Source organism: Anomaloglossus baeobatrachus, chromosome 8 (genome assembly GCF_048569485.1).
Source record: "Anomaloglossus baeobatrachus isolate aAnoBae1 chromosome 8, aAnoBae1.hap1, whole genome shotgun sequence".
Taxonomy (NCBI): Eukaryota; Metazoa; Chordata; class Amphibia; order Anura; family Aromobatidae; genus Anomaloglossus; species Anomaloglossus baeobatrachus.
Window position 1 is genome coordinate 59,473,387 of NC_134360.1, and position 25,562 is coordinate 59,498,948.

General features: G+C 48.2%; 1 protein-coding gene across 1 annotated transcript; it reads right to left on the reverse strand.

Annotated features, from left to right (window-relative positions):
- Window positions 1-6,108: 6,108 nt before the first annotated feature.
- On the reverse strand, window positions 6,109-25,348 carry TERF2IP (TERF2 interacting protein). The gene is made up of 3 exons (XM_075321700.1): window positions 23,906-25,348; window positions 23,437-23,549; window positions 6,109-6,812 (listed from the first exon to the last, which is right to left on the reverse strand). The coding sequence occupies exons 1-3, from the start codon at window positions 25,254-25,256 to the stop codon at window positions 6,411-6,413; spliced, it is 1,866 nt and encodes a 621-aa protein (XP_075177815.1). The 5' UTR covers window positions 25,257-25,348; the 3' UTR covers window positions 6,109-6,410.
- Window positions 25,349-25,562: the final 214 nt, after the last annotated feature.

A 25,562-nucleotide genomic window follows, 5' to 3' on the forward strand; every position in this document is an offset into this window, starting at 1 on the left:
GGAATAGATGGATAGAGAGAAAATTAGATAAAGAATAGGTAGAACATATAGAATAGATATAATATCTCCATAGAGGGGTAGCTAGCTTGGACAGCAGCTTTTATTATTTTCTTTTTTTTAGGAAGGGGGGGTAAAAAAAATGATGTGGGGTCCCCATCCCATTTTTCAGATCCAGCACAGGAACAGCAGCTGCAGGCTGCAACCCTCAGCTGTCTGCTGTACCTTGGCTAATTGTGAAAAATAGAGGGGATTCCATCCTTTTTTTTTTTTTTATTTTATTTTTTTTAATTTGATATTTGTTTGTAAATGTGGGGTCCCCCCCATTTTTCTAAAATCCACCAAGGTACAGCAGACAACTGGGGGCTGATATTATTAGGGCGTGAAAGGCCATTGTTATTTGGCCCTTTCCAGCCTAACAATAGAAGAACACACCCGCCCCAGAAGTGGCGCATCCATAAGATGCGCCAATTTTGGCGCTGGGCCTGGCTATTCCCGTTGCCCTGGTGCGGTGGCAATTAAGGTAATAAGGAGTTAATAACAGCCCACAGCTGCTACTAAGCCCTAGCTTAGTGATGGCAGGCGTCTATGAAATACCCCCATCGCTAATCTGTAAGGCCTGTTTCACATGTCAGTGAAAAACATGTTTTTCACTGACATGTTAAAAATTCATATGTCCCTCTGTGTGCCATGATTCACGGCACACGTAGGTTGCCTACCATGTGTTAACCGTGATCTGTCATCCGTGATCAGTGATAGCACATGGAATTATACTCACCTGTTCCCCGCTCCTGCTATCCATGGTGCTGAACTCTCGGCTTTGCTGTGTTTCCTGCCGCCACTAACCCCCACTGCAGCTGCTTCCGGGTCGTCTGATCCGTGCATAAATGAATATGCATGAGAATAAGTAGCTGGGCTGGAAGGAGGAGGCAGCAGAGGCTGAAGACAGCGTCGCTGGAGAAGGTGAAAACAGACATGTCTCCGTGCCAGAGCACACAGACACGCATGTACGCTGCACAGAGACACGGTCAGTGAAAAATCACTGATGTGTGCACAGATCCACTGATTTTTAACGGGTCTGCATATGTCTGTGATTCTGGTACGTATAACAACTAGCACATAAGTATCAGAATCACTGACATTTGAATGAATCAATAAATAACATCTGGAACACCATTCTGAGTCTGAACTGGGTGTAAAAACCTAAAAAATCTACCCTATATGGAGAGAAGGTATGCACACCAGTGACTATGTAAGGGGAATATTTGAAAAGCAGAAACTGCTGTGTGAATACTGACATGAGAAATCCAATAGCTATATGCAAGAATGAAAATGTGAAAATGGAACCTGCATTACTGCCATGAACATATGAATAAAGAAAAATGTATCTATTGAATTGATCAATGCAACAGAGCCCCAACACTACGCCAAAGTATTTCTCTACGTTGATTGATTGATTTGTAGTCTTTCGTTTGTGAACCCGGCCCCACCACACCTATTGCCAGTCCACATCATACATAAATAGCCTGGGTCTCAGCTTCCCATACACAGTAAGTTTTTTAACTGTATGAGAGGACACACACAAGCTAGGGACCCCAACGTAGAGAAATACTTTGGCGTAGTGTTGGGGCTCTATTGCATTGATCAATTCAATACCTAAATTTCTCTTTATTCATATGTTCATGGCAGTAATGCAGATTCCATTTTTCATATTGTCATTCTGACATTTGAATGAGGCCTAAGTGAAAGTAAATAAACACAAACTCCCAAAAAATCCTTTTTTTTTTTTTTTGAAATAAGACAAAAAAAAGCTCCTTCTTTCACCACTTTATTAACCTTCCAAACACCGCTCCAGGTCCGACGTAATCTACACGAGGTCCCTCGATGCTTCCAGCTCTGCTACATCTGACGCTCACAGCGAGCGCCATAGAACAAGACTGCCCACTGTGAGCTCCACGCAGCAACTGAAGTGAGCCGCGCTATCAGCGGTGACGAATCTCAGGTTAGCCACAGCTTGAGTTCTCCACGTGTGACCACAAATCCCCGAGTGACTAAAGTGAGCTGCGCGACCAGCGGTGCTGTCAGGTAATTTGCGGTCACAGGTGAGTCCTGCACCTTTGACCACAAATCAGACCGCGACTGAAGTGAGAGAGCCGCAGGTGGAGGACTCACCTTAGTAACGTCACCGCTGATGGCGCGGCTCACTTCAGTCGCGGCCTGAACCTCACAGCGGTGAACCTGTGACATCACTGCCGCGACACGCCATACTGTGGGGCCCGCAGTTGTGACGTCAGAGGTTCATACAAGCTAATGCTGATCGCTGCGGCTCTGTCTGCACTCACAGCTGGCAGTCTCTATGACGCTCGCAGAGCTGAATCGCCATGGGACCTCGTGTGGATTACTTCGGACCTGCAGGGGTGTTTAAGGGTTAATAAAGTGGTGAAAGAGGAGGCTTTTTATTTTATTTCAAATAAAGGATTTTTTGGCTGTTTGTGGTTATTTACTTTCATTTACAGATTAGTAATGTGGGGTGTCTCATAGATGCCTGACATCAATAAACTAGGGCTTAGTGGCAGCTATGAGTTGCCATTAACATCTTATTACCCCAATTGCCACCGCACCAAGGTAATCAGGATGAATCGGGTAAAGTCCCAGTACAGTTGCATCTTATGGCAGCTGTGATTGGTTGTATTCAGACAACTGTCACTCAGCTTGAGGTCACGTCTGATGGCAACCAATCACAGACAGGGAAAGCAGGAATATATATGAGGCAAATGAGTGGGTGCAGAGTGAATATGTAATGAGGCTAATGAGCTGGTCGAAAAGAAATACAAGAGGCTGGAGGAGCAGTGTGACAGCCGCGTCGGTGAGTATGAAGCGGAGAGACAGAGATTTTCACTGCTACAGTGTTTTGTTTTTTTTATCCTGGAACAAAGTGGGTGACCAGTGTTTGTTGTGACAAGAACACAGGTACAACGCATACAAAATGCAAAACATTTCTTACCATGCGTTTTGCCATCCATTTTTTATCCCTATTGAGTTCTATGGGTGACAAAACGTGACCAAAACGCAAAAAGAATGAATGTTGCGCTTTTTTTGTCAAAGATTTTGACAAACCACTCACAAAAAAAACTGCAACGTGCGCATGGAAATTCTGATTTGCTGGGGAAGCAAAAGCATGCAGTTTGTCATTGAAACGGTGCAGTTTATAACGCGAAAAAAAAAATGCACCGTGTGTACATAGCCTAAAGTGCATAGTTCACCTGACACAAACCTGGGTTAGGCCGGTTTCACACATCCGGCTTTTCTCCACTTTGTCGGATCTGGCGCTCCAGTACAGTGTATACAGTACAATGGCCGCGCAACAAGCTCCAGTCACATGCTGTCATGTGACCGGAGCATGTGACCAGGAAGTTGTAGCGCGGCAATTGTAATGTATACACTGTATGGGAGTGCGCCGGAGCCGATAAAGTGGAGAAAAGCCGGATGTGTGAAACCGGCCTTATTGGAATTTACCAGCAATCCCAATTAGAATGGATTATGTCTCCATACTTAGTGAGTGGTTCACACGTCTATGAACTCATCATTTATTGCATGAGAGAGCAAGTATCAACATGGTCATACAGGGTGGACAGTATGTATAATAGGGTTATCGAACATGGTGTAAAGTGAAACTGACTCAATTGCCCTTAGCAACCAATCAGATTCCACCTTTAATTTTCTAGTCTGAAGAATGAAAAGTCGAATCTGGTTGCTAAGGGCAACTGAGTCAGTTTCACTTTACACCATGTTTGATAACCCTATTACACATACTGTCCACCTACTTTTGGACCACCCTGTATACTGATCTCCTATAAGGAGTATTTACCCATTGTCAGTCAGAGCAATATATCAGCATGTGTCCCTGACACACGTTTCGCTCATAATGCTTTCTCAAGGGACGCCCCTAGTGCACACCTATATATTAAATATATTTACTAATAGACCATGCACTAGTCAATATAGGCCTGTATATTTGAGACAGTACCTTATGTATAATGGAGCTATAGGATTAGTACATTTGTAAGGTGTGTACCCATTTATTGATCCTTTGTACTGGGATTATCTAAACTTTAATATTAAAGATATGTAATTGTTATTAAAATGTATGTTTCAATAAACTGATTTTATGATCACAGCTCTGACTGTTTGTCATAATGATTTTTTTTTTTTTTTATTAAGAGTCTCTACGTTCTAATATTTTGAGAAATTCTTTGTAAAATGAATGTCTGCAACTATTTAGCAATAAAAACATTTCCCTCATGTCTGCTTTACGTCAGCACCATCTGTAACATTCTTTTATTTTGTTAAAGCTTTAAAAAAAAAAAAAAAAAAAATTATTGCTACAATTTTAAAGGAAATTTACAACTTATTTTTAGGGACCTATTCATTTTTTTAAGTGACTTTGGGGGACCTATGTTTCAGAAAAACCCTAAGGCCCTGTGCATACGCTGCGGATTTAGCCGTAGAAAATGTGTCTAACATTGCTGCAGTCAATTCCCCAGCAAAACGTATGGGTTTTTAAAAATGCTGTGTGCACATTGCGTTCTTTTATACCCGTGGATTTTCCGCTGCGGAATTTTTAAAAATCTGCAGGGACCAACTTGCGGAAAATCCGCGGCAAAAAACGCGGGTGTGGTTTTTGCCGCGGGATTCTTTCAGAGGGTCCATTTTTTTTCTTCAGAAAGTGTCACTTTTTAGTGCGCACATAGCCTAAAAGTGATACCATTTTAAAATCAGTGCCCCTTGACATATTCAGAACTAATGTTGGGTAGTTAATTAACCCTCAGTTGCTTTTTTAAGAATTAATGCAATGTGGCAATGACAGGAGGGAAAAATGTTATTTGGCCCTGAATTGCCATCAGGACCACAAAATCATAATCTTAGGGTGCCTATGAGATTAAATAGGGAGACTCCCACACTCTAACCATCTAGATGCTGTAGTCACCATTCATTGCATGTAAGGGGTTAAACGGCCATGGTTGGTGCCAACACTTTGTAATGGATGCAGAAGGGTGTCGGCTGTAGTATCTAGCCAACACCTGCTGCATTTACACCTGTTGGGGGATGCTATTCACTTATCTCAGGTCAGTTTTAAGACATATTAGTGGTCACTAAAGGGGTTAATAACGAAAGCACCAAAGGATTCACACCAGAGAAAGATTAATATATACAATATGTACGTTGTTTCTCCAGCTGGGCATTCCCTAATGCACATACATATTGGCTGTAGAGGCTTCCCAAAAATAAAATTTCTGCACTCCACTGTATTTCTGCAGCAGTAGTGATGTAGCAGAGCTCAGTAGCAAAGCAGAGTCGGAGATGACTTTTGTGATGTAGCAGAACTCAGGAATATCAGTTGATAATTGTGGTGATGTAGCAGAAACCAGTGGCACAGCAGACTGGAATGTCTGATCACGATTATGGTGATGTAGCAGAGTGAGGAATATGAGATGAATCTTGTGACGTAGCAGAGCCAAGCTTGGGATGAAGCAAGGCACAACACTTGATGTTTGATCACGCAGGAATATCACTTGATAATTGTGGTGATGTAGTAGAAACCAGTGGCACAGCAGCAACAGGAATGTCTGATCACAATTATGGTGAGGTAGCAGAGTCAGGGATATCTGAGAAAGATTATGGTATTGTAGCAGAGTCAGGGATGTTTGATCACAATTATGGTGGTGAGGTAGCAGAGTCAGGGATGCCTGATCACAAGTATGGTGAAGTAGCAGTCAGGGATGCCTGATCACAATTATGGTGAGGTAGCAGAGTCAGGGATATCTGAGGACGATTATGGTATTGTAGCAGAGTCAGGGATGTTTGATCACAATTATGGTGAGGTAGCAGAGTGAGGAATATCAGATGCGTCTTGGGACGTAGCAGAGCCAAGCTTGCGATGAAGCAAGGCACAAGAGTCTGTATTGTTCAAACACTATTGTGGTGGCTTTAATGCCAGTAACATGCTGTGTGTTACATATGGTGGGGGAGGGGCAGTAATATATATTTGGACAAGTTAGTTGGGGAGCTGTGCTACTATATTCAGTGGTTTCTTTTTATTATAAGAAAACGTTGAGAAATTAGTTACTTTAATAAAATATCATACAGCAATATACACAGATAAGCAGAAACTGAACATATGACTGTGGAAACATGGTCCGGAGAGACAGCAGAGCGATGCAGCGCACCGGGAGAGGAAGGAGCTAAGAGCATATCCACTTAAAACAGCTAATATCACACTTTCCTTCCTTACATTTTTAAGAAATTTGGGGTCCATTATTATGTACAGACGCCCAGTCACGTCTCCCAGCTTTCTCAGAGTCAGATACAAGTGGTCAGGGGCCGATGCTACAGCATCAGATGATGATCAGCTTCTAACTTGCCAGGAAGGCCACTCTTTTGGCCACATTATCCGCCCCGTATTTCTTCACCAGCTGGACCTGCAGAGCTGGATCATTCTCCTTTAACACCACATCATCTTTATACTCCCAGGCAGAGAAACCGTCCGGCCGCCGGCCTGTCTGCAGGAAGTGCCTGGTGCTGCCGACCTCCCCATTGTTCTTGAGTAGGGCCTGAGTGACCTGGGAGATGTCCAGCCTGAACTCGCTCATCAGGTCGGTCAGAGCGTCCTGCAGACCCTGGCTGTCAGACACGTCCGGGCTTGAGGTCACACCATTCACCTGCGAGTTCGAACTCAGCGAGTCCTCACCCATCACAAAGTCTTTCAGGCTGATGGCCGGGACCTTCACTTTGCAGCCGGACTCCTCATCATCCAACTGTCAGGAGAAAGAGAGAGGCGATGAGAGTAAAGCCTGAAATCAGTCATACAACACAGAAGAGATGATGGCTGAGCAGCCAAGTTACTATACTCCAGAGCTGCACTCACTATTCTGCTGGTGGAGTCAAGGTGTGCAAACATTATATTACTTATCCTGAACTGAATCTGAGTTACATCTTGTATTATCCTCCAGAGCTGCACTTACTGTGGACATAGTAATTTTATTTTGTATAGTGCCAATATATTCAGCAGCACTTTACAATGAATCCCTTCACAACATATTACATATATTTAAGTCATAGGTTGTGTCCCTGCCTTTGATGGGGCTTGCACGGCGATCCCACATCTTTTGGCTGATCTAATCAGTCATCGTGCCTCAAACAGCCGTGGGTGAATTGGAGATCAACCCGCAGCTGTCAACCAGTTAAATCCCACTGTCAATCTCGGACAGCGGGATTTAAACACACGCCAGTAAAAGAGGGGGGCCCCTCATTCCCCGCTCCCCTCTGCACGCCTGTGACATAACTGTGGGTTGTCACGACAGCTAGGGGTCAGCGGATGACCTCTGTTCTGTCACGATCCTCCTGTGAACTCCAGCTGCGAGCGGCATTCATAGGAGACATGATTTCACCTGTACAGAGCGGTGCCGATGCCCTGCTCCGTATAGCCAAAGCAAATCGGATAACGCAGCTTAAAGGGAACCTGTCACCAGTTTTTTGCCCAATAAGCTGCGGCCACCACCACTGGGCTCTTATAGACAGCATTCTAACAGTGTATATATACAAGAGCCCAGGCCGCTGGGTATAACATAAAAAACACTTTATAATACTCACCTAGAAGATCGCTCCGGTGCACAACTGTCGGATGGGTGACGTTTTCTGGGACCGGTGCCTCCCCTTTCAGTCTTTACTCTAACAATAAAGATTAAAAAGGAGTATCCCCATCTCAAAGATCCTATCCCAATATGTAGTAGGTGTAATATTTTTTTATTATTATTAATAATAATAAGAATAATAATAGCAAATACCTCCAATTGGAATTGTAGTATAGTTCTCATAATTCACTAGGTTGCTTACCTCATGCTCAGGGCATTGCAGGACCGACCACAAACAGTTAGTTGCTAGTGGTCTTAACCATGGATACCTAAGCTCCTGCACATGAGGTAAGCGACAAACAGAAGAACTATACTATATTTCTAAATGGAGTTGTTACTACTGTTACTACTACTACTAGGGATAGGATCTTAGAGACGGGAATCTCTTAGGCTAGTTTCACACATCCGCCTTTTTGCCGGATTTGGCGTACGCCAGTACAGTGTATACAGTACAGTCGCAGCACTAACTTCCGGGTCACATGCTCCAGTCACATGACAGCATGTGACCGGAGCTTGTCACACTGCCACTGTACTGTATACACTGCACTGGCGTGCGCCGCATCCAGCAAACCGGCGAAAAGCCGGATGTGTGAAACTAGCCTTAGAGTGAGTGTGTTTGTTTAACTCTACTAGCTGACAACAACCCCACAAGTGTTACCCTTATATCCTGATTGCTCTGGTGTGGCGGCAGAGTCAAGAAAGTTATTCTGGCACATGAAATTGATGCGCTACTTCTGGGGCGGCTGTGGGCTATTTTTAGGCTGGGAAGGGGCCAAATAGTCATAGGCCTGCAGATAGGATGAGCGGCTACAGGACTGCCAAGAGCTAGACGACTTGGATCCTGCCAGTACTACTGCTGCTGTATCTTCAGACTCATCAGAGGAGTTTAATTTTGAAGAAGGGAATTTTGTTTACTTACCGTAAATTCCTTTTCTTCTAGCTCCAATTGGGAGACCCAGACAATTGGGTGTATAGCTTCTGCCTCCGGAGGCCACACAAAGTATTACACTTTAAAAAGTGTAAAGCCCCTCCCCTTCTGCCTATACACCCCCCCGTGCATCACGGGTTCCTCAGTTTTAGTGCAAAAGCAAGAAGGAGGAAAGCTAATAAATTGGTTTAAAGTAACTTCAATCCGAAGAAATTTCGGAGAACTGAAACCATTCAACATGAACAACATGTGTACACAAAAAAACAACAGCCCGAAGGGAACAGGGCGGGTGCTGGGTCTCCCAATTGGAGCTAGAAGAAAAGGAATTTACGGTAAGTAAACAAAATTCCCTTCTTTGTCGCTCCATTGGGAGACCCAGACAATTGGGACGTCCAAAAGCTGTCCCTGGGTGTGTAAAATAATACCTCGTAATAGAGCCGTAAAAACGGCCCGTTCCTACAGGTGGGCAACCGCCACCTGAAGGACTCGTCTACCTAGGCTGGCATCCGCCGAAGCATAGGTATGCACCTGATAGTGTTTGGTGAACGTGTGCAGGCTCGACCAGGTAGCCGCCTGGCACACCTGCTGAGCCGTAGCCTGGTGCCGTAAAGCCCAGGACGCACCCACGGCTCTGGTAGAATGGGCCTTTAGCCCTGAGGGAACCGGAAGTCCAGAAGAACGGTAGGCTTCGAGAATTGGTTCCTTGATCCACCGAGCCAGGGTGGATTTGGAAGCCTGTGACCCCTTACGCTGACCAGCGACAAGGACAAAGAGTGCCTCCGAGCGGCGCAGGGGCGCCGTACGGGAAATGTAGATTCTGAGCGCTCTCACCAGATCTAACAAATGCAAATCCCTTTCACATTGATGAACTGGATGAGGACAAAAAGAAGGTAAGGAGATATCCTGATTGAGATGAAAGGTGGATACCACCTTAGGAAGAAATTCCGGAACCGGGCGCAGCACCACCTTGTCCTGGTGAAACACCAGGAAAGGAGCCTTGCATGACAACGCTGCTAGCTCAGACACTCTCCGAAGTGATGTGACTGCTACTAGGAAGACCACCTTCTGCGAAAGGCGAGAAAGAGAAATATCCTTCAAGGGCTCAAAGGGTGCCTTCTGAAGGGCCATCAGAACCCTGTTCAGATCCCAGGGTTCTAACGGCCGCCTGTAAGGAGGGACAATGTGACAAACCCCCTGCAGGAACGTGCGTACCTGAGAAAGCCTGGCAAGACGCTTCTGAAAGAACACAGAGAGCGCTGAGACTTGTCCCTTAAGAGAGCCGAGTGACAAACCTTTTTCCAATCCTGATTGAAGAAAGGAAAGAAAAGTGGGCAATGCAAACGGCCAGGGAGAAAACCCCCGATCAGAGCACCAAGATAGGAATATCTTCCACGTCCTGTGGTAGATCTTGGCAGACGTAGGTTTCCTGGCCTGTCTCATAGTGGCAATGACCTCTTGAGATAACCCTGAAGACGCTAGGATCCAGGACTCAATGGCCACACAGTCAGGTTGAGGGCCGCAGAATTCAGATGGAAAAACGGCCCTTGAGACAGCAAGTCTGGTCGGTCTGGTAGTGCCCACGGTTGGCCCACCGTGAGATGCCACAGATCCGGGTACCACGACCTCCTCGGCCAGTCTGGAGCGACGAGAATGGCGCGACGGCAGTCTGACCTGATCTTGCGTAACACTCTGGGCAACAGTGCCAGAGGTGGAAACACATAAGGGAGTTGAAACTGCGACCAATCCTGAACTAAGGCGTCTGCCGCCAGAGCTCTGTGATCGTGAGATCGTGCCATGAATGTCGTGACCTTGTTGTTGTGCCGGGACGTCATTAGGTCGACGTCCGGCATCCCCCAGCGGCAACAGATCTCCTGAAACACGTCCGGGTGAAGGGACCATTCCCCTGCGTCCATGCCCTGGCGACTGAGATAATCTGCTTCCCAGTTTTCCACGCCTGGGATGTGAACTGCGGATATGGTGGAGGCCGTGGCTTCCACCCACATCAAAATCCGCCGGACTTCCTGGAAGGTTTGCCGACTGCGTGTGCCGCCTTGGTGGTTGATGTATGCCACCGCTGTGGAATTGTCCGACTGAATTCGGATCTGCTTGCCTTCCAGCCACTGCTGGAACGCTTTCAGGGCAAGATACACTGCCCGAATTTCCAGAACATTGATCTGAAGCGAGGACTCTTGCTGGGTCCACGTACCCTGAGCCCTGTGGTGGAGAAAGACTGCTCCCCACCCTGACAGACTCGCGTCCGTCGTGACCACCGCCCAGGATGGGGGTAGGAAGGATTTCCCCTTCGACAATGAAGTGGGAAGAAGCCACCACCGAAGGGAAGCTTTGGCTGCCTGAGAAAGGGAGACGTTCCTGTCGAGGGACGTCGACTTCCTGTCCCATTTGCGTAGGATGTCCCATTGAAGAGGACGCAGGTGAAACTGCGTGAAAGGGACTGCCTCCATTGCTGCCACCATCTTCCCTAGGAAGTGCATGAGGCGCCTCAAGGGGTGTGACCGACCTTGAAGGAGAGATTGCAACCCTGTCTGCAGTGACCGCTGTTTGTTCAGCGGAAGCATCACCATCGCTGAGAGGGTATGAAACTCCATGCCAAGATATGTCAGCGATTGGGCCGGTGTCAGATTTGACTTTGGAAAATTGATGATCCACCCGAAACTCTGGAGAGTCTCCAGAGTAGCGTCGAGGCTGTGTTGGCATGCCTCTTGAGAGGGTGCCTTGACCAGCAGATCGTCCAAGTAAGGGATCACCGAGTGACCCTGAGAGTGGAGGACCGCTACTACTGTAGCCATGACCTTGGTGAAAACCCGTGGGGCTGTCGCCAGACCGAACGGCAGTGCCACGAACTGAAGGTGTTCGTCTCCTATGGCGAAGCGCAGGAAGCGCTGATGCTCTGGAGCAATCGGTACGTGGAGATATCTTTGATATCGATCGATGCAAGGAAATCTCCTTGGGACATTGAGGCGATGACGGAGCGAAGTGATTCCATCCGGAACCGCCTGGTCTTTACGTGTTTGTTGAGCAGTTTTAGGTCCAGGACAGGACGGAAAGACCTGTCCTTCTTTGGAACCACAAACAGGTTGGAGTAAAAACCGTGACCCTGTTGCTGAAGAGGAACAGGGACCACCACTCCTTCTGCCTTCAGAGTGCCCAGCGCCTGCAGAAGAGCATCGGCCCGCTCGGGAGGCGGAGATGTTCTGAAGAATCGAGACGGCGGACGAGAGGTGAACTCTATCTTGTAACCGTGAGACAGAATGTCTCTCACCCAACGGTCTTTTACCTGTGGCAGCCAGGTGTCGCAAAAGCGGGAGAGCCTGCCACCGACCGAGGATGCGGTATGAGGAGGCCGAAAGTCATGAGGAAGCTGCCTTAGTAGCGGCACCTCCGGCGGTCTTTTTAGGACGTGACTTAGACCGCCATGAATCGGAGTTCCTCTGATCCTTCTGAGGCCTTTTGGACGAGGAGAATGGGACCTGCCCACGCCCCGAAAGGACCGAAACCTCGACTGTCCCCTCCTCTGTTGGGGTATGTTTGGTTTGGCCTGGGGTAAGGATGTATCCTTTCCCTTGGATTGTTTGATGATTTCATCCAATCGCTCACCAAACAAACGGTCGCCAGAAAGTGGCAAACTGGTTAAGCGCTTTTTGGAAGCCGAATCTGCCTTCCATTCCCGTAGCCACAAGGCCCTGCGTATTGCCACCGAATTGGCGGATGCAACCGCCGTACGGCTCACAGAGTCCAGGACAGCATTAATAGCGTAGGACGCAAATGCCGACGTCTGAGAGGTTATGGACGCCACTTGCGGCGCAGACGTACGTGTGACTGCGTCAATTTGCGCTTGACCCGCTGAGATAGCTTGGAGTGCCCATACGGCTGCGAATGCTGGAGCAAAAGACGCGCCGATAGCTTCATAGATGGATTTCAACCAGAGCTCCATCTGTCTGTCAGTGGCATCTTTGAGTGAAGCCCCATCTTCCACTGCAAGTATGGATCTAGCCGCCAGTCTGGAGATTGGAGGATCCACCTTGGGACACTGAGTCCAGCCCTTGACCACGTCAGGGGGGAAGGGATAACGTGTATCCTTAAGGCGCTTGGAAAAACGCTTATCTGGACAAGCTCGGTGTTTCTGGACTGCCTCCCTGAAGTCAGAGTGGTCCAGAAACATACTCGTTGTACGCTTGGGAAACCTGAAACGGAATTTCTCCTGCTGAGAAGCTGACTCCTCCACTGGAGGAGCTGAGGGAGAAATATCCAACATTTGATTGATGGACGCGATAAGATCATTCACTATGGCGTCCCCATCAGGAGTATCAAGGTTGAGTGCGGCCTCAGGATCAGAATCCTGATCAGCTACCTCCGCTTCATCATATAGAGAGTCCTCCCGCTGAGACCCTGAACAATGTGATGATGTCGAGGGAATTTCCCAGCGAGCTCGCTTAGTCGGTCTGGGGCTGCGGTCCGTGTCAGAGACCTCACCCTGGGATCTATGAGACACCCCGGGAGGACATTGTTGTTCCAACTGAGGGGGACCAGGGGGCAATGATTCAACAGTGCCCATGGTCTGAGATACCGGTCTGGACTGCAAGACTTCTAGTATCTTAGCCATAGTCTCAGAGAGTCTATCAGTAAAAACTGCAAACTCCGTCCCCGTCACCTGGACAGTGTTAGCAGGTGGTTCCCCCTGGGCCACCCTTAGCAGAGGCTCCGGCTGAGAAAGTGCCACAGGGGCCGAGCATTGCACACAATGAGGGTCAGTGGAACCTGCCGGTAGTACAGCCGTACATGCGGCGCAGGCAGCATAGTAAGCCTGTGCTTTGGCACCCTTGCTTTTTGCGGACGACATGCTGTTGTCTCCTCTGAGCAATCCAGGAGGGTATATAGCCAAAAATCAACCGTGCACCATACAGTGTAAAGTATAGCCTATAAGCATATAAATCTATATGTACACTTCTGCACTAGTGGGGCCAGCACCTCAGGTGCTGCTTACCGCCCGCTCAAAGCGGTTGTGTGATCACCAGAATCCCTGCCTGGGTCTCCCAGAGCTTGTCTCCCCTCTCCAGCGTCAGAAGAGCTGACAGGAATGGCTGCCGGCGTCCTGAGGATAGGAGGGGGCCGTGGGCGTGCCCTAGAAAGTGCGGGAATCTGGTGCCCCACTGTGCACAGTGAGGGGGGTGGAGTATGCAAAGCATGTTGCAGCCCTCGTCGCTGACGTCCTGTACAGCGTCCCGCCCTTCCCCTGACTGGCAGGCCTGGGGGCGGGAAAAGAGTGAGACTAGGCCGCAAAAGCCGGGGACTAAAGTTATAAGCGCGGCCGCCGTACAAGCGCGGTCGGCGCGGTAGTCCCCGGCGAACTAACACTCCCAGCCGCGCTGCAGTGTGAAATGGCAGCGCGCGGTCAGCGCGGTAGTCCCCAGTAAACTAACACACCCAGCCACGCTGGAGTGTGTGATGGCACAAGCGCGGTCAGCGCTGCGGTCCCCGGCGCACTAACACACCCAGCAATGCTGGAGTGTTTCTGTGCGCGGTCCCCACGGGGACACAGAGTACCTCAACGTAGCAGGGCCTTGTCCCTGACGATACTCGGCTCCTTGTCCAGCAGAGTCCCCAGGGGCTGTGGATGGAGCACGGTCTCAGTGCCTGGAGACCGATTAGGATCCCACTTCACCCAGAGCCCTAAAGGGATGGGGAAGGAAAACAGCATGTGGGCTCCAGCCTCCGTACCCGCAATGGATACCTCAACCTTAACAACACCGCCGACAAGAGTGGGGTGAGAAGGGAGCATGCTGGGGGCCCTGTTATGGGCCCTCTTTTCTTCCATCCGACATAGTCAGCAGCTGCTGCTGACTAAGCTGTGGAGCTATGCGTGGATGTCTGCCTCCTTCGCACAAAGCATGAAAACTGAGGAACCCGTGATGCACGGGGGGGGGTGTATAGGCAGAAGGGGAGGGGCTTTACACTTTTTAGTGTAATACTTTGTGTGGCCTCCGGAGGCAGAAGCAATACACCCAATTGTCTGGGTCTCCCAATGGAGCGACAAAGAAAAGTAAATTTTCTAAGTAAATATTGACATTAATTTCTCACTATGTCGGTAACAATCCATCCAATCCACACAGTCAAAGAAATCAAACCATATATGTCCATAAATTAAGTTGTGTGAAATAATGAGAAATGACAGTGAAAAAATATTGAACAAGTGAAGAAAAGGTGCAAAAAAACATGGAAAGTCATGACACCAGCTAAAATCTATCAGTAATTAGTGAAAAATAAGTGGCAGGATTGCTTTCCATGAGCTGGTTCAACTAATGGCCTATAAAAAGTTGTCATTACCAAAGTGCCACACAAGAAACTTCTCATGATTGGTAAAACCAGTGAGTTGTCTCAAGACCTTTGCAACTTTATCGTTGCAAAACACATTGATGGCATTTGTTACAGAAGACTTTCTAAAGTGCTGGGGCCATAATCCAGAAGTGCAAAGAACATAATTTATCAATAAATCAGCCAAGACCAGGGGCTCCCTGCAAGATTCCAGAAATTGTAATGAAAAGAATTAGAAGATAAGTGCAAAACCATCTGTGTAGAGCTCCAAAAAGACCTGGAATTAGCAGTTCCAATTGTTTCCATGACCTGTATGCACGCTTACTACGCATGACTCCATTGCTAAACAAAAAGCAGGTTCAAGCGCATTTAAAGTTTGCACAACAAAATTTAGACAAGCCTGTGAAATATAGAGAATATAGTCTGGTCAGATGAGACCAAAATTAAACTCTTAGGCTATGTGCCCACGGGTGCTCGTACGTGCGGATATATCCGCTGGTTCGAGCGCATGTTTCCCGCTGCTGCCCGCCGGCGTCCGCAGCTATTTTTAGCTGCGAGATTACAGCGGAATAGCTGCGGGAAACATGCGGACATTCATGCAAATTACCTGCGGACGTCCCGGCCTCTATCTCCATAGCGGAGGGCCGGGACATCTGCAGGTAATTCCACATGAATAATTGACATGCAATTATACGTGCAGATGCGGACATCCGCAGCATGTTCGGCAGCCGCACTTTCCGCAGCGTGGACACAGCACTCCCCATATCCCATAGGATAACATGGGGAGTGACTGTACATGCTAAAACCTGCGGATTTATCTGGAAAATCCAGAAAAATATGCAGGTTTTCTGCGGCAAAATCCGCACAAACAAGCTCCCGTGGGCACATAGCCTTAGGATGCTATAAAACACACCATGTTAGGAGGCCAAAAGGCAAATCACCCCAAAAATACCAACAACAGTGAAGTTTGGAGGTGGGAACATCATGGTGTGGGGCTATTTTTCAGCATATGGCACTAGCGAACTTCATATCATTGAAGGCAGGATGAATGGACAAATCTACCGAGATATTCTTGATAAAAATCTGTCATCTAACAGGATGATAAAGATGAAACGAGGGTGAACATTTCAGCAACACAATGATCCCAAACACATATCCAAGGAAACTCAATTGGTTTCAGAGAAAAACAAATAAAGCTGCTAGAATGGCCGAGCCGATCACCGGACCTGAATCTAACAGAAAATGTATGGAAGGAACAAAAAGCTCAAAGTTCAAAGAAGGCATCCACAGGACCTTCAGGTTTTGAAGAGCGTTTGTATGGAAGAATGGCCCGAAATCGCACCTGAGCAATGCATGCGACTAGTTTTTCCAAACAGAAGGCATCTTGAAGCTGTTATCACCCACAAAAGCTTTTGTACGAAGTATTAAATAAACTTCAGTAAGCGTGTTCAATCATTTTTCCCTGTGTCAACCATCAATAAATTTATGGATATCTATAGTTGGATTTCTTTATCTATGTGGATTGGATGAGCTGTCACCGACACCTGGTGAGAAATTCATATCAATAGCACCTTTAGAAATATATTAGACACTTTGTGACGTTTTCAATACTTATTTCACCTACTGTATATTACCGTAGTTAGTGTGCTTAGTGACAACCAGGGAGGAGGTGAGAGATAATAGGGTCTCTCGTGCAGGTTGTAGGGCGGGAAGAAGCGAGGAGCCGGATAGCTGTCTTCTGTAACAGGTTCAAAGGTGGAACGTAAACTTAATTTGCGGGAGGGAAAGTGGTCCAAACTGTGAGGGCGTGGGGTGAAAGGATCCTAAAGGATATGGTAGATTTTTTTCTTTCAAATGTGACCAGATAGTCAGCGCTGAGGTTGGTAACTAGGGCCTGTTTAGTGCTCAGAAGAGTGTGGAAAGTTTTGAAGAGTGTTTTGGATTTTCGGATAGCGAGGTGAGGAGCATGGTGAAGTTGCTTGTTAGGAGAGGTGAAGGGCAGAGTTATATGTTTTGAGCACAAACGTATAGTGAATGGAGTCTTCTGACTTATGAGATTTTCTCCTCTAATTGGCACCTGGAGAAGACGTGTTTGTTACGTATGCGAGAGCTGCCATATTCTGCGCCGATGCGTTCTGAGTTTAGCAGATGCTTCATCCAAGGCATTTACCAATGTCTTATTATACTGTGACAATGCTGAGTGTGGACTGAAAAGGGAGGAGATCGGAGTAAAGGATGGCTATAGATTGTCCATAAGCTGCTGGGTACTGATGACATAGATTTCTGTATGTGCGGAAAGTGGTTGTGTCCTGAGAGGGGCAACATTTGTTGAGGAGAGCCATTAGATCAAATACTTAATTAACCTCTGGATATAGAGCACTGTGAGAAGTGTGTTCAATGAAATCGATTCTTTATACATAAGCCAGTCAGTCTTCAGAGAACACAAGATGGCCCCCCGATGACATCATATACCTGCCCGTCAGCATCATCACAGAGGACGTCATAGACCCGCCCATCAGCATCACCGCAGATCCACTCAGATGACATCATAGACCCGCCTATGATGATGCCCACCAATCAGCTCATGGACTAACACATTGTTCCACCCACTGACCAATGAACACATCCGGGCATGCCCACTGTAGAGCCGACCATGCCCCTATCCTAGTTTATATAAAGGCATGTTCTTGGAATAAATCTCTCAGTTCTAAGCCAACCTCAATCGAGGAAAGATGAATATCCGACAGTGTGTGTCTGATGTCATTTTTCAAGCATGCCCTTGATCCAACAATACTCAGAATCAGGCAGTAGGCAACGAGTGAACCCTGGTTAAGTGTTCACCTTAACACAGTTCTTGACAGAAAAAGAAAGAAGGTTGTGGTAAGAGAGAGGGAGAGGGGGGTAAATAACATCTTGTACTGAGCAGAGGCAGGATAAGATCAGATCCAGTGGATTTCCATCTTCACAAGTAGAACAGTTTGTTAGCTGTCAAAGGCAGAGAGAGGATTTTATAGAAAGAATGAATAGCAGATGCAGAGAGTACATATCAATTGGGATGTTAAAGTCTCCCAAGATGAGAGTGGGAATGTCACAGGATAGAAGGTGTGGAAGCCAGGGGGCAAAGTGATCCAGAAACTGGTGGGATTGACCTGGACAGCAATACACAACCACTACTCGAATGGAGAAGATTTGACAGTATGGACCTCAAAAGGAAAGAAACATAAGCGAGGGTATCGGGGGTGACAACCTGGTAAGCACATTACTGATTCTTAAGCCTGCTTTACACGAGACGATAGATTGTGCGATAGCACAATCGATCGTACCCGCCCCCGTCGTTTTTGCGTCACGGGCAATTAGTTGCCAATGGCACACAAACTCGTTTAACCCCCGTCACACGCACTTACCTTCCGGACGACCTCGCTGTGGGCGACGAACGTCCACTTCCTGGAGTGGGAGGGACGTTCGGCGTCACAGCGACGTCACACAGCAGGCGGCCAATAGAAGCGGAGGGGCGGAGATGAGCGGGATGTAAACATCCGCCCACCTCCTTCCTTCCATTAAGCCGTCGGGTGCCGCGGGAGGCAGGTAAAGCTGTTGTTCATCGTTCCCGTGGTGTCACACAGAGCAACGTGTGATGCCACGGAAACGATGAACAACCGCCGCCATTTTAATTAAACAATTTTATGAAACCTAGCGACGAGTACACGACTCACGATTTGTGAGCGATGCTGCTAGGAGGTGTCACACGAGACGACGTCGTGCGGTATGCCGGATGTGCGTCACGAAAACCGTGACCCCGACGACATATCACACAATCTATCGTCTCGTGTAAAGCCCGCATTAGTTACAGATGCATCTCAACAAATTAGAATATCAAAGTTAATTTATTTCAATAATTCAATACAAAAAGGGAAATGCATATATTATATAGAGTCATTACACACAGAGGGATCTATTCCTATATATTATATAGAGTCATTACACACAGAGGGATCTATTCCTATATATTATATAGACTCATTACACACAGAGGGATCTATTCCTATATATTATATAGAGTCATTACACACAGAGGGATCTATTCCTATTATATAGAGTCATTACACACAGAGGGATCTATTCCTATATATTATATAGAGTCATTACACACAGAGGGATCTATTCCTATATATTATATAGAGTCATTACACACAGATGATCTATTCCTATATATTATATAGAGTCATTACACACAGAGGGATCTATTTCAAGTGTTTGTTTCTGTTATGTTGATGATTATGACTTACAGCCAATGAACACCCAGAAGTCATTATCTCAGAAAATTAGAATAACCACAAAACACCTGCAAAGCCTTCCTAAGCATTTAAAATTGTCCTTTAGTCTGGTTCGATAGGCTACACAATCATGTGGAAGACTGCTGACTTGACAGATGTCCAGAAGGTGGTCATTGACACACTCCACAAGGAGGGTAAGCCATAAAAGATCATTGTTAAAGAAGCTGGCTGTTCACAAAGTGCTGTATCCAAGCATATTAAGGGAGGGTTGAGTGGAAGGAAAAAGAGTGGTAAAAAAAAAAAAAAAGCACAAGCAACTGTGATAACCGCAGCCTTGATAGGCTTAAGAAATGGCCATTCAAAAATTTGGGGGAGATTCACAAGTAGTGGACGCTGCTGGAGTCAATGCTTCAAGAGCCACCACACACAGATGTATCCAGGACATGGGCTACAAGTGTCACATTCCTTGTGTCAAGCCACTCATGACCAATAGACAACACCAGGAGCGTCTTATCTGGGCCAAGGAGAAAAAGAACTGGACTGTTCTCAGTGTCCAAGGTGTTGTTTTCAGATGAAAGTAAGTTTTGCATTTCATTAGGAAATTGCGGTCCCAGAGTCTGGAGGAAGAGTGGAGAGGCCACAATCCAAGCTGCTGAGGTCTAGTGTGAAGTGTCCACAATCAGTGATGGTTTGGAGAGCCATGTCATCTGCTTGTGTAGGTCTGTAGCGCCCCTGACTATCAGGGTGCTACAGGGAACTGCATCCTGTCCCCCAGGGTGCAGGACCTACCCCCCATGGTTCCAGGTTCCCAACAGCCGGTGTCACCTCCATCAGCACCACAAATCCCAACCACACCTCACATCAAACCTGTCAGACACACCAGTGGGTTGGTCAAGCTGGAATAGGGCCACCCATCTAGGGGTTAGGCAGACTGGTGGGAGGGAGGAAGTCCATTTAGAGTCAGCTCTCAAAGTGAGGAGAACAGTGAGAGCCCTCAAAGAGTAAGGAGCTGGGAGTAGGAGCTCCCGGGGAGCGAGACCTAGGTTGGGTCGCAGACGGTGGTCCGGGACTACAGGAGTCGGGGACTGGTAGCAATGACATTGGAAATGTCTGCAACGGACATTGTCTTGGAGGACTGTCGGCATCAGAAGCCCATTAAACGGACCGGTACCGAGCACGACGGGGTACAGGACCCTAGGTCAGGAACAGAGTCAACGTCCTGATACTCTCTCTCCCAGGTTAATTATCTTCACAAAATTCCCTAAGAGCTCAGAGATTGAAGGCTTCAGCACAACGCGGGGGATAGGGTTTTCCAGATAAAGCAACCCACTGAAATCCCAAGTGCCAGCCATCAACAGCAAAGCTACACTACACGTGGGTAGCGGGGCCCCAACTGCTTCAAGCCAAGGGGTCACAACAGACAACTAAATTGTGCACGGAGACAGGGTCCCGGATTACCAAGTGACACCGGTGGGAGCGGACACCTGGACGGGCTCCCCGCAGTGGCAGGACAGCGGTGCACAGAGACTTTGGTTTACCACAGTGTGTGCATCTACTTTATAATCCTCATCCAGCACCACGACTACCACAGTGAGTACTCTGATCCCTGCACCCTATCCTCCCAAAAAACCACCACAAGCACCAAAAACCCTGAGTACGGGGCCTTCCCTACCTGCGGAGGGACTGACACCTTGCTGCCCCACACCATCTGCCTCGGTATTCCCTCCAGCAGTGGCGGTACTCCCATTACCGCAACCCGCAGGTGGCATCACAAACTTCTCTCCTGTAATTAGACCAACTTTCTAAAGATCAAAGTGTCCACCAAGCCGGGTTCAGAACCCCACTCGAGCCACGATCCCGGATCCGAGCAGCCCGACCAACACCGGGGCGGTACAGGTCCACTGTGTTTTATCAAGACTAAAGTCAGCGCAGCCGTCTACCAGGAAATTTTAGAGCACTTCAAGATTCCCTCTGCCGACAAGCTTTTTAGAGATGGAAATTTAATTTTCCAGCAGGACTTGGTCCCTGTCCACACTGCCAAAAGTAGCAATACCTGGTTTACTAACCACAGTACCACTGTGCTTGATTGGCCAGCAAACTCGCCTGACCTAAACCCCATAGAGAATCTATGAGAGACACCAGAGCCAACAATGCAGACGAGCTGAAGGCGGCTATCAAACCATCAAGGCTGCTATCAAACCATGAAGGCTGCTATCAATCCATCCTGGGCTTCCATTAGGTTATGTGCCCACGCTGCGGACATTCCGCAATAAAACTGCACCACAAAACAGACAAAGTTGTGCTGCGGTTTTCTGGGAGCTCCTGCGGAATGTCCTGCAGATATATCCGCAGGACACTTTACCCGTGGGCACATAGCCTAACACCTCAGCAGTGCCAGAGGCTGATCGCCTCCATGCCACATTGCCGCATTGATGCAGTAATTCCTGCAAAAGGAGCCCGACCAAGTATTGAGGCATTTACTGTACAGACTTTTCAGTAGACGCCAACATTTGAGTGTAAAATCATTTTTTCAGTTGGTCTTATATAATATTCTAATTTTCTGAGATCATGACTTTTGGTTTTTCATTGGCTGTAAGCCATAATCATCAACATTAACAGAAATAAAGACGTGACACAGATCCCTCTGTGTGTAATGACTCTATATAGTATATAGGAATAGATCCCTCTGTGTGTAATGACTCTATATAGTACCGTATTTTTCGGACTATAAGACGCACCGGACTATAAGACGCACCCTGGTTTTAGAGGAGGAAAATGGGAAAATAAAACTAAGCAAAAAATGTGGTCATGGCACACTGTTATGGGGCGAGGATCTGCTGCTGACACTGTTATGGGAGTAATGTCCCCAAATTCTCTACTAAGGTACCCCATCCTGGTAATGATCCTCCTGCCTTGTATATGATCCTGCTATAAACCCCCATCCAGCCTGTTCACATACCCCCCCCCCCCATCCAGCCTGTTCATATACTCCCATCCTGCTATATGCCCCCATCGTGCTCATATACCATCCTGGTATATGGCCTGTATCCTATAGCACAGAGAAAAAAATAAACGTTTATACTCACCTTTTCCTCACTCCCTGCAGCACCGATCATCTTCCTCTCTGGCACGCTGACCTGTGTGTGTGGAGCCGTTCCCCTGCAGCACGCGATGTCTTCCTGTCTGTGCCGATCAGCTGACCAGCTCAGCACAGATCAGCTGACCGGCACAGACAGGAAGACATCGCGTGCAGCAGGGGGGCGGCTCCACACACGGGGACGGGTGAGTGTACTGATTCACTGCACCCCGCGCTGGTAATGACGCGCGGGGAGCAGTGAATACAGCCGCACATGATCACTCCTGGCTGTAATTGCCAGGGGTGATCATGCGGCCGGCTCTTTGCTATGCGCGCGTCCCCGCTCGTCCTCCCGCCCACCTGTCAGTGCCGGCTTCTGCGCTGAGAGATGGGCGGGAGGATGGGCGTGCATATGTAATGAGCGGGCCCACGTGGTCACGGCAGGCGCTGCTGCTGCCTGCTCGTGCCCCCGATGACCTGCAGCACCCTCATTCCCGGCCGCAGCCCTATAGTCAGACCATAAGACGCACCCCCAACTTTCCCCCAACATTTGGGGGAAAAAAAGTGCGTCTTATGGTCCGAAAAATACGGTATATAGGAATAGATCCCTCTGTGTGTAATGACTATATAATATATGTGTTTCCCTTTTTGTATTGAATGACTGAAATAAATTAACTTGATATTCTAATTTATTGAGATGCACCTGTACATGCTGTATTATACTTCAGAGCTGCACTCGCTATTTTGCTGGTGCACTCACTGTGCACCATAATTAGGTATCTTGTTCTGATCATGAGTTACTATGCTGTTGTGTATCACTCCAAATTAGTTTTCCCAGGAAAAGGGTTCCCAATAAACTCCAGAGCTGCTCTCACCGTTCTTCAGTTTCAGAGCTGACATCTCCCAGCATGCCTTGCATGTTCAAGGTCTGCCTACAGTTTTAGGTTATGATTTGCATTCTGGGAAAGATCATCATTATAGGAGGGGTTCGTTCAGCCATCTTTTGTCTGAAGACCTATATCTGCCCCCTCTGTGGATTACAGGGACTCAGCTGTAGTGAGAAGAGGTGACAAATTTGCTGACTATTTCCAATAATGGCTGTAATGTTATATTGCTGAATTCTGTTTTCACCAATTGTACCTCAAACTCCATGTTGGCAATTTCGAATATTTGCAGCTCCTCCGAGTGATCGCTATCCTGATTCTCAACAGGGACGGGCAGCGGTTTATTTGCAGATACAGATTGCTTCTTCTCTAAAGAAAAAACAAAAACGGGAGATCATCAACCATGGAGCCGCACACAAGGACCTGAGAGCAGGGGCGTATGAATTTTGCGCTACATCAAAGATGCTCTTTTTTTCTTGGCTTTTACCATTTTTTCCACATTTTTATAGCAAAAAAAGGGACAGAGTCTTAGAAAATGCTATAAGAAATGTTCAGCTGCGCAGAAGTAGGAGACAGATTTTGTCTATCGCACAAAGAAAGAAAAGCGCTAGAATGATGAGTGCAGCCTCTGCCACGTGCGCTCGGCATGTGACCCACCCTATGCAGTCCTCTCTGGTGGTCTCTTACCTAGGATTATGACCCATACCCAAGCGACAAGTACCCACCTTTTCCCCTTCTGGATGTGGCATCTGTACTGCTTCTCAGTCTTAGAGTCATCATGTGTCTTTCTGAAGGGCTGCCATCGTCATCAGTAGACAGATCTGTACATAATGCCCCGCCTCTGGTGCCCCCTGAACCTGCAGTAGTAGGAGAGGCACTTCTCAGGGCGACGTCAGCAGGTGGCGGGTCAGGATTCGGAGCAGTAAGGTCTCCAGTGATTCCTGCACTGGATGGGTTTCTGCAGTGGTCAACACTGGTCCAAGGGGTCTTGGTGGTTCCTCGGTCCCGCGGGGGTAGTTTGTACTTGTGCTTGCACCGCATAATATGCTTTTTGTAGCGACTTTTCATGGTTTGCCATGTCCTCTGCACCAACTGCTTCTTCTCCAGCTCCTGCCACAAGAGGTTCCCAGTTGCCAACTTCTTGGGTCCCTCATTCTCCTGGACATACTGCAATATGACAATGTCTTCCTGCTCACAGAACGGCATCCGACCTGATGCCCTCGATTTTAGCACAGTGCACGCCTTGGCACACCTGGTCTGGTGGTCTTCTGTGGCACTGTGCCCCCAGTGGGTCCCTGTACCTATGGGGTCATCCCCATGTCCTCTACTTTCCAGCTGCTTAGCTCCTGAATCCTTCATAACAGAGCCCCCTGCTTTCAGCCTGGGGTCACATGGCCTGGGGGTCACAGTGCTTGGCCCAGGGTCACATGGCGCGGGGGTCCCGGTGTTAAGCCCAGGGTGAGATGAACGGTGGTCAATTGGCGCAGGCGTTCCATTGCCTGGCCCGGGATCACATGGCACGGGGTTCCCAGTGGTAGGCTCAGGGTCACATGGTACAGGTATCCCATTGCTTGTCCTTGGGTCACATAGTCTATGGGTCCCTGTGCTCGGCCCGGGGTCACACGGTCCAGGGGTCCCTGGGGTGCAGACAGTAATATTAGGGTTGGGATTCCTCCCCCCTGTGCTGTCACTCTGGTGGGTCCCCGCCCGCGCTCTGTGTGGCCCCTCTGGGCTCAGAGTCCCCCTGTGTCCCTGCTGTAGGGCCCCTGCTCTGGGCTGGACCGGACCCGCATCTCTCCGGTTTTGCATGCGGTAGGCCCGGGGGGAGAGTCTCCGGTTGCTGCGCACACAGTCAGTGATGTATGTGCTGGACATGTACTGGATGCCGTGACCCTGGCCGGGGTTTGCGAGGAGAAAAGCCCCGGGCTCCTGCACACGGCACATGATTCCGCCACCGTAAGTGATGAGCTGAGACAGCTGCTTCTTCAAGGGCCCCGGCCTCACGTAGAACCGCATTGGACCGAGGTCCGTAATAAACAGAGACCGGGAGTGTGAGAACCGCCCCGGCACCGCCATGTTACTGCACCCGCAGATGATGCCACCGCGCTGCGAGTGTCATTACCTCACGCCTCCACAGCAGCAGGGTCATGTGACTGACAAACGTCACTCCCGTCGATACAGTGTTGGACAGCCCCGCCTCCAACGTAACGGCGAAGCCCCCACGTGATTTTCTGCCGCCCCACGTGATCCTCAGTTGACCCCAGCGTGACCCACGTCCCGCAGGCGCTCCTCGTCCACCTATCATGCTACACCCATACTTGCCCCATCTCCTCACAGACAACACCTATGTATGCCCTGCATGACACCAGACCACGCCCACAT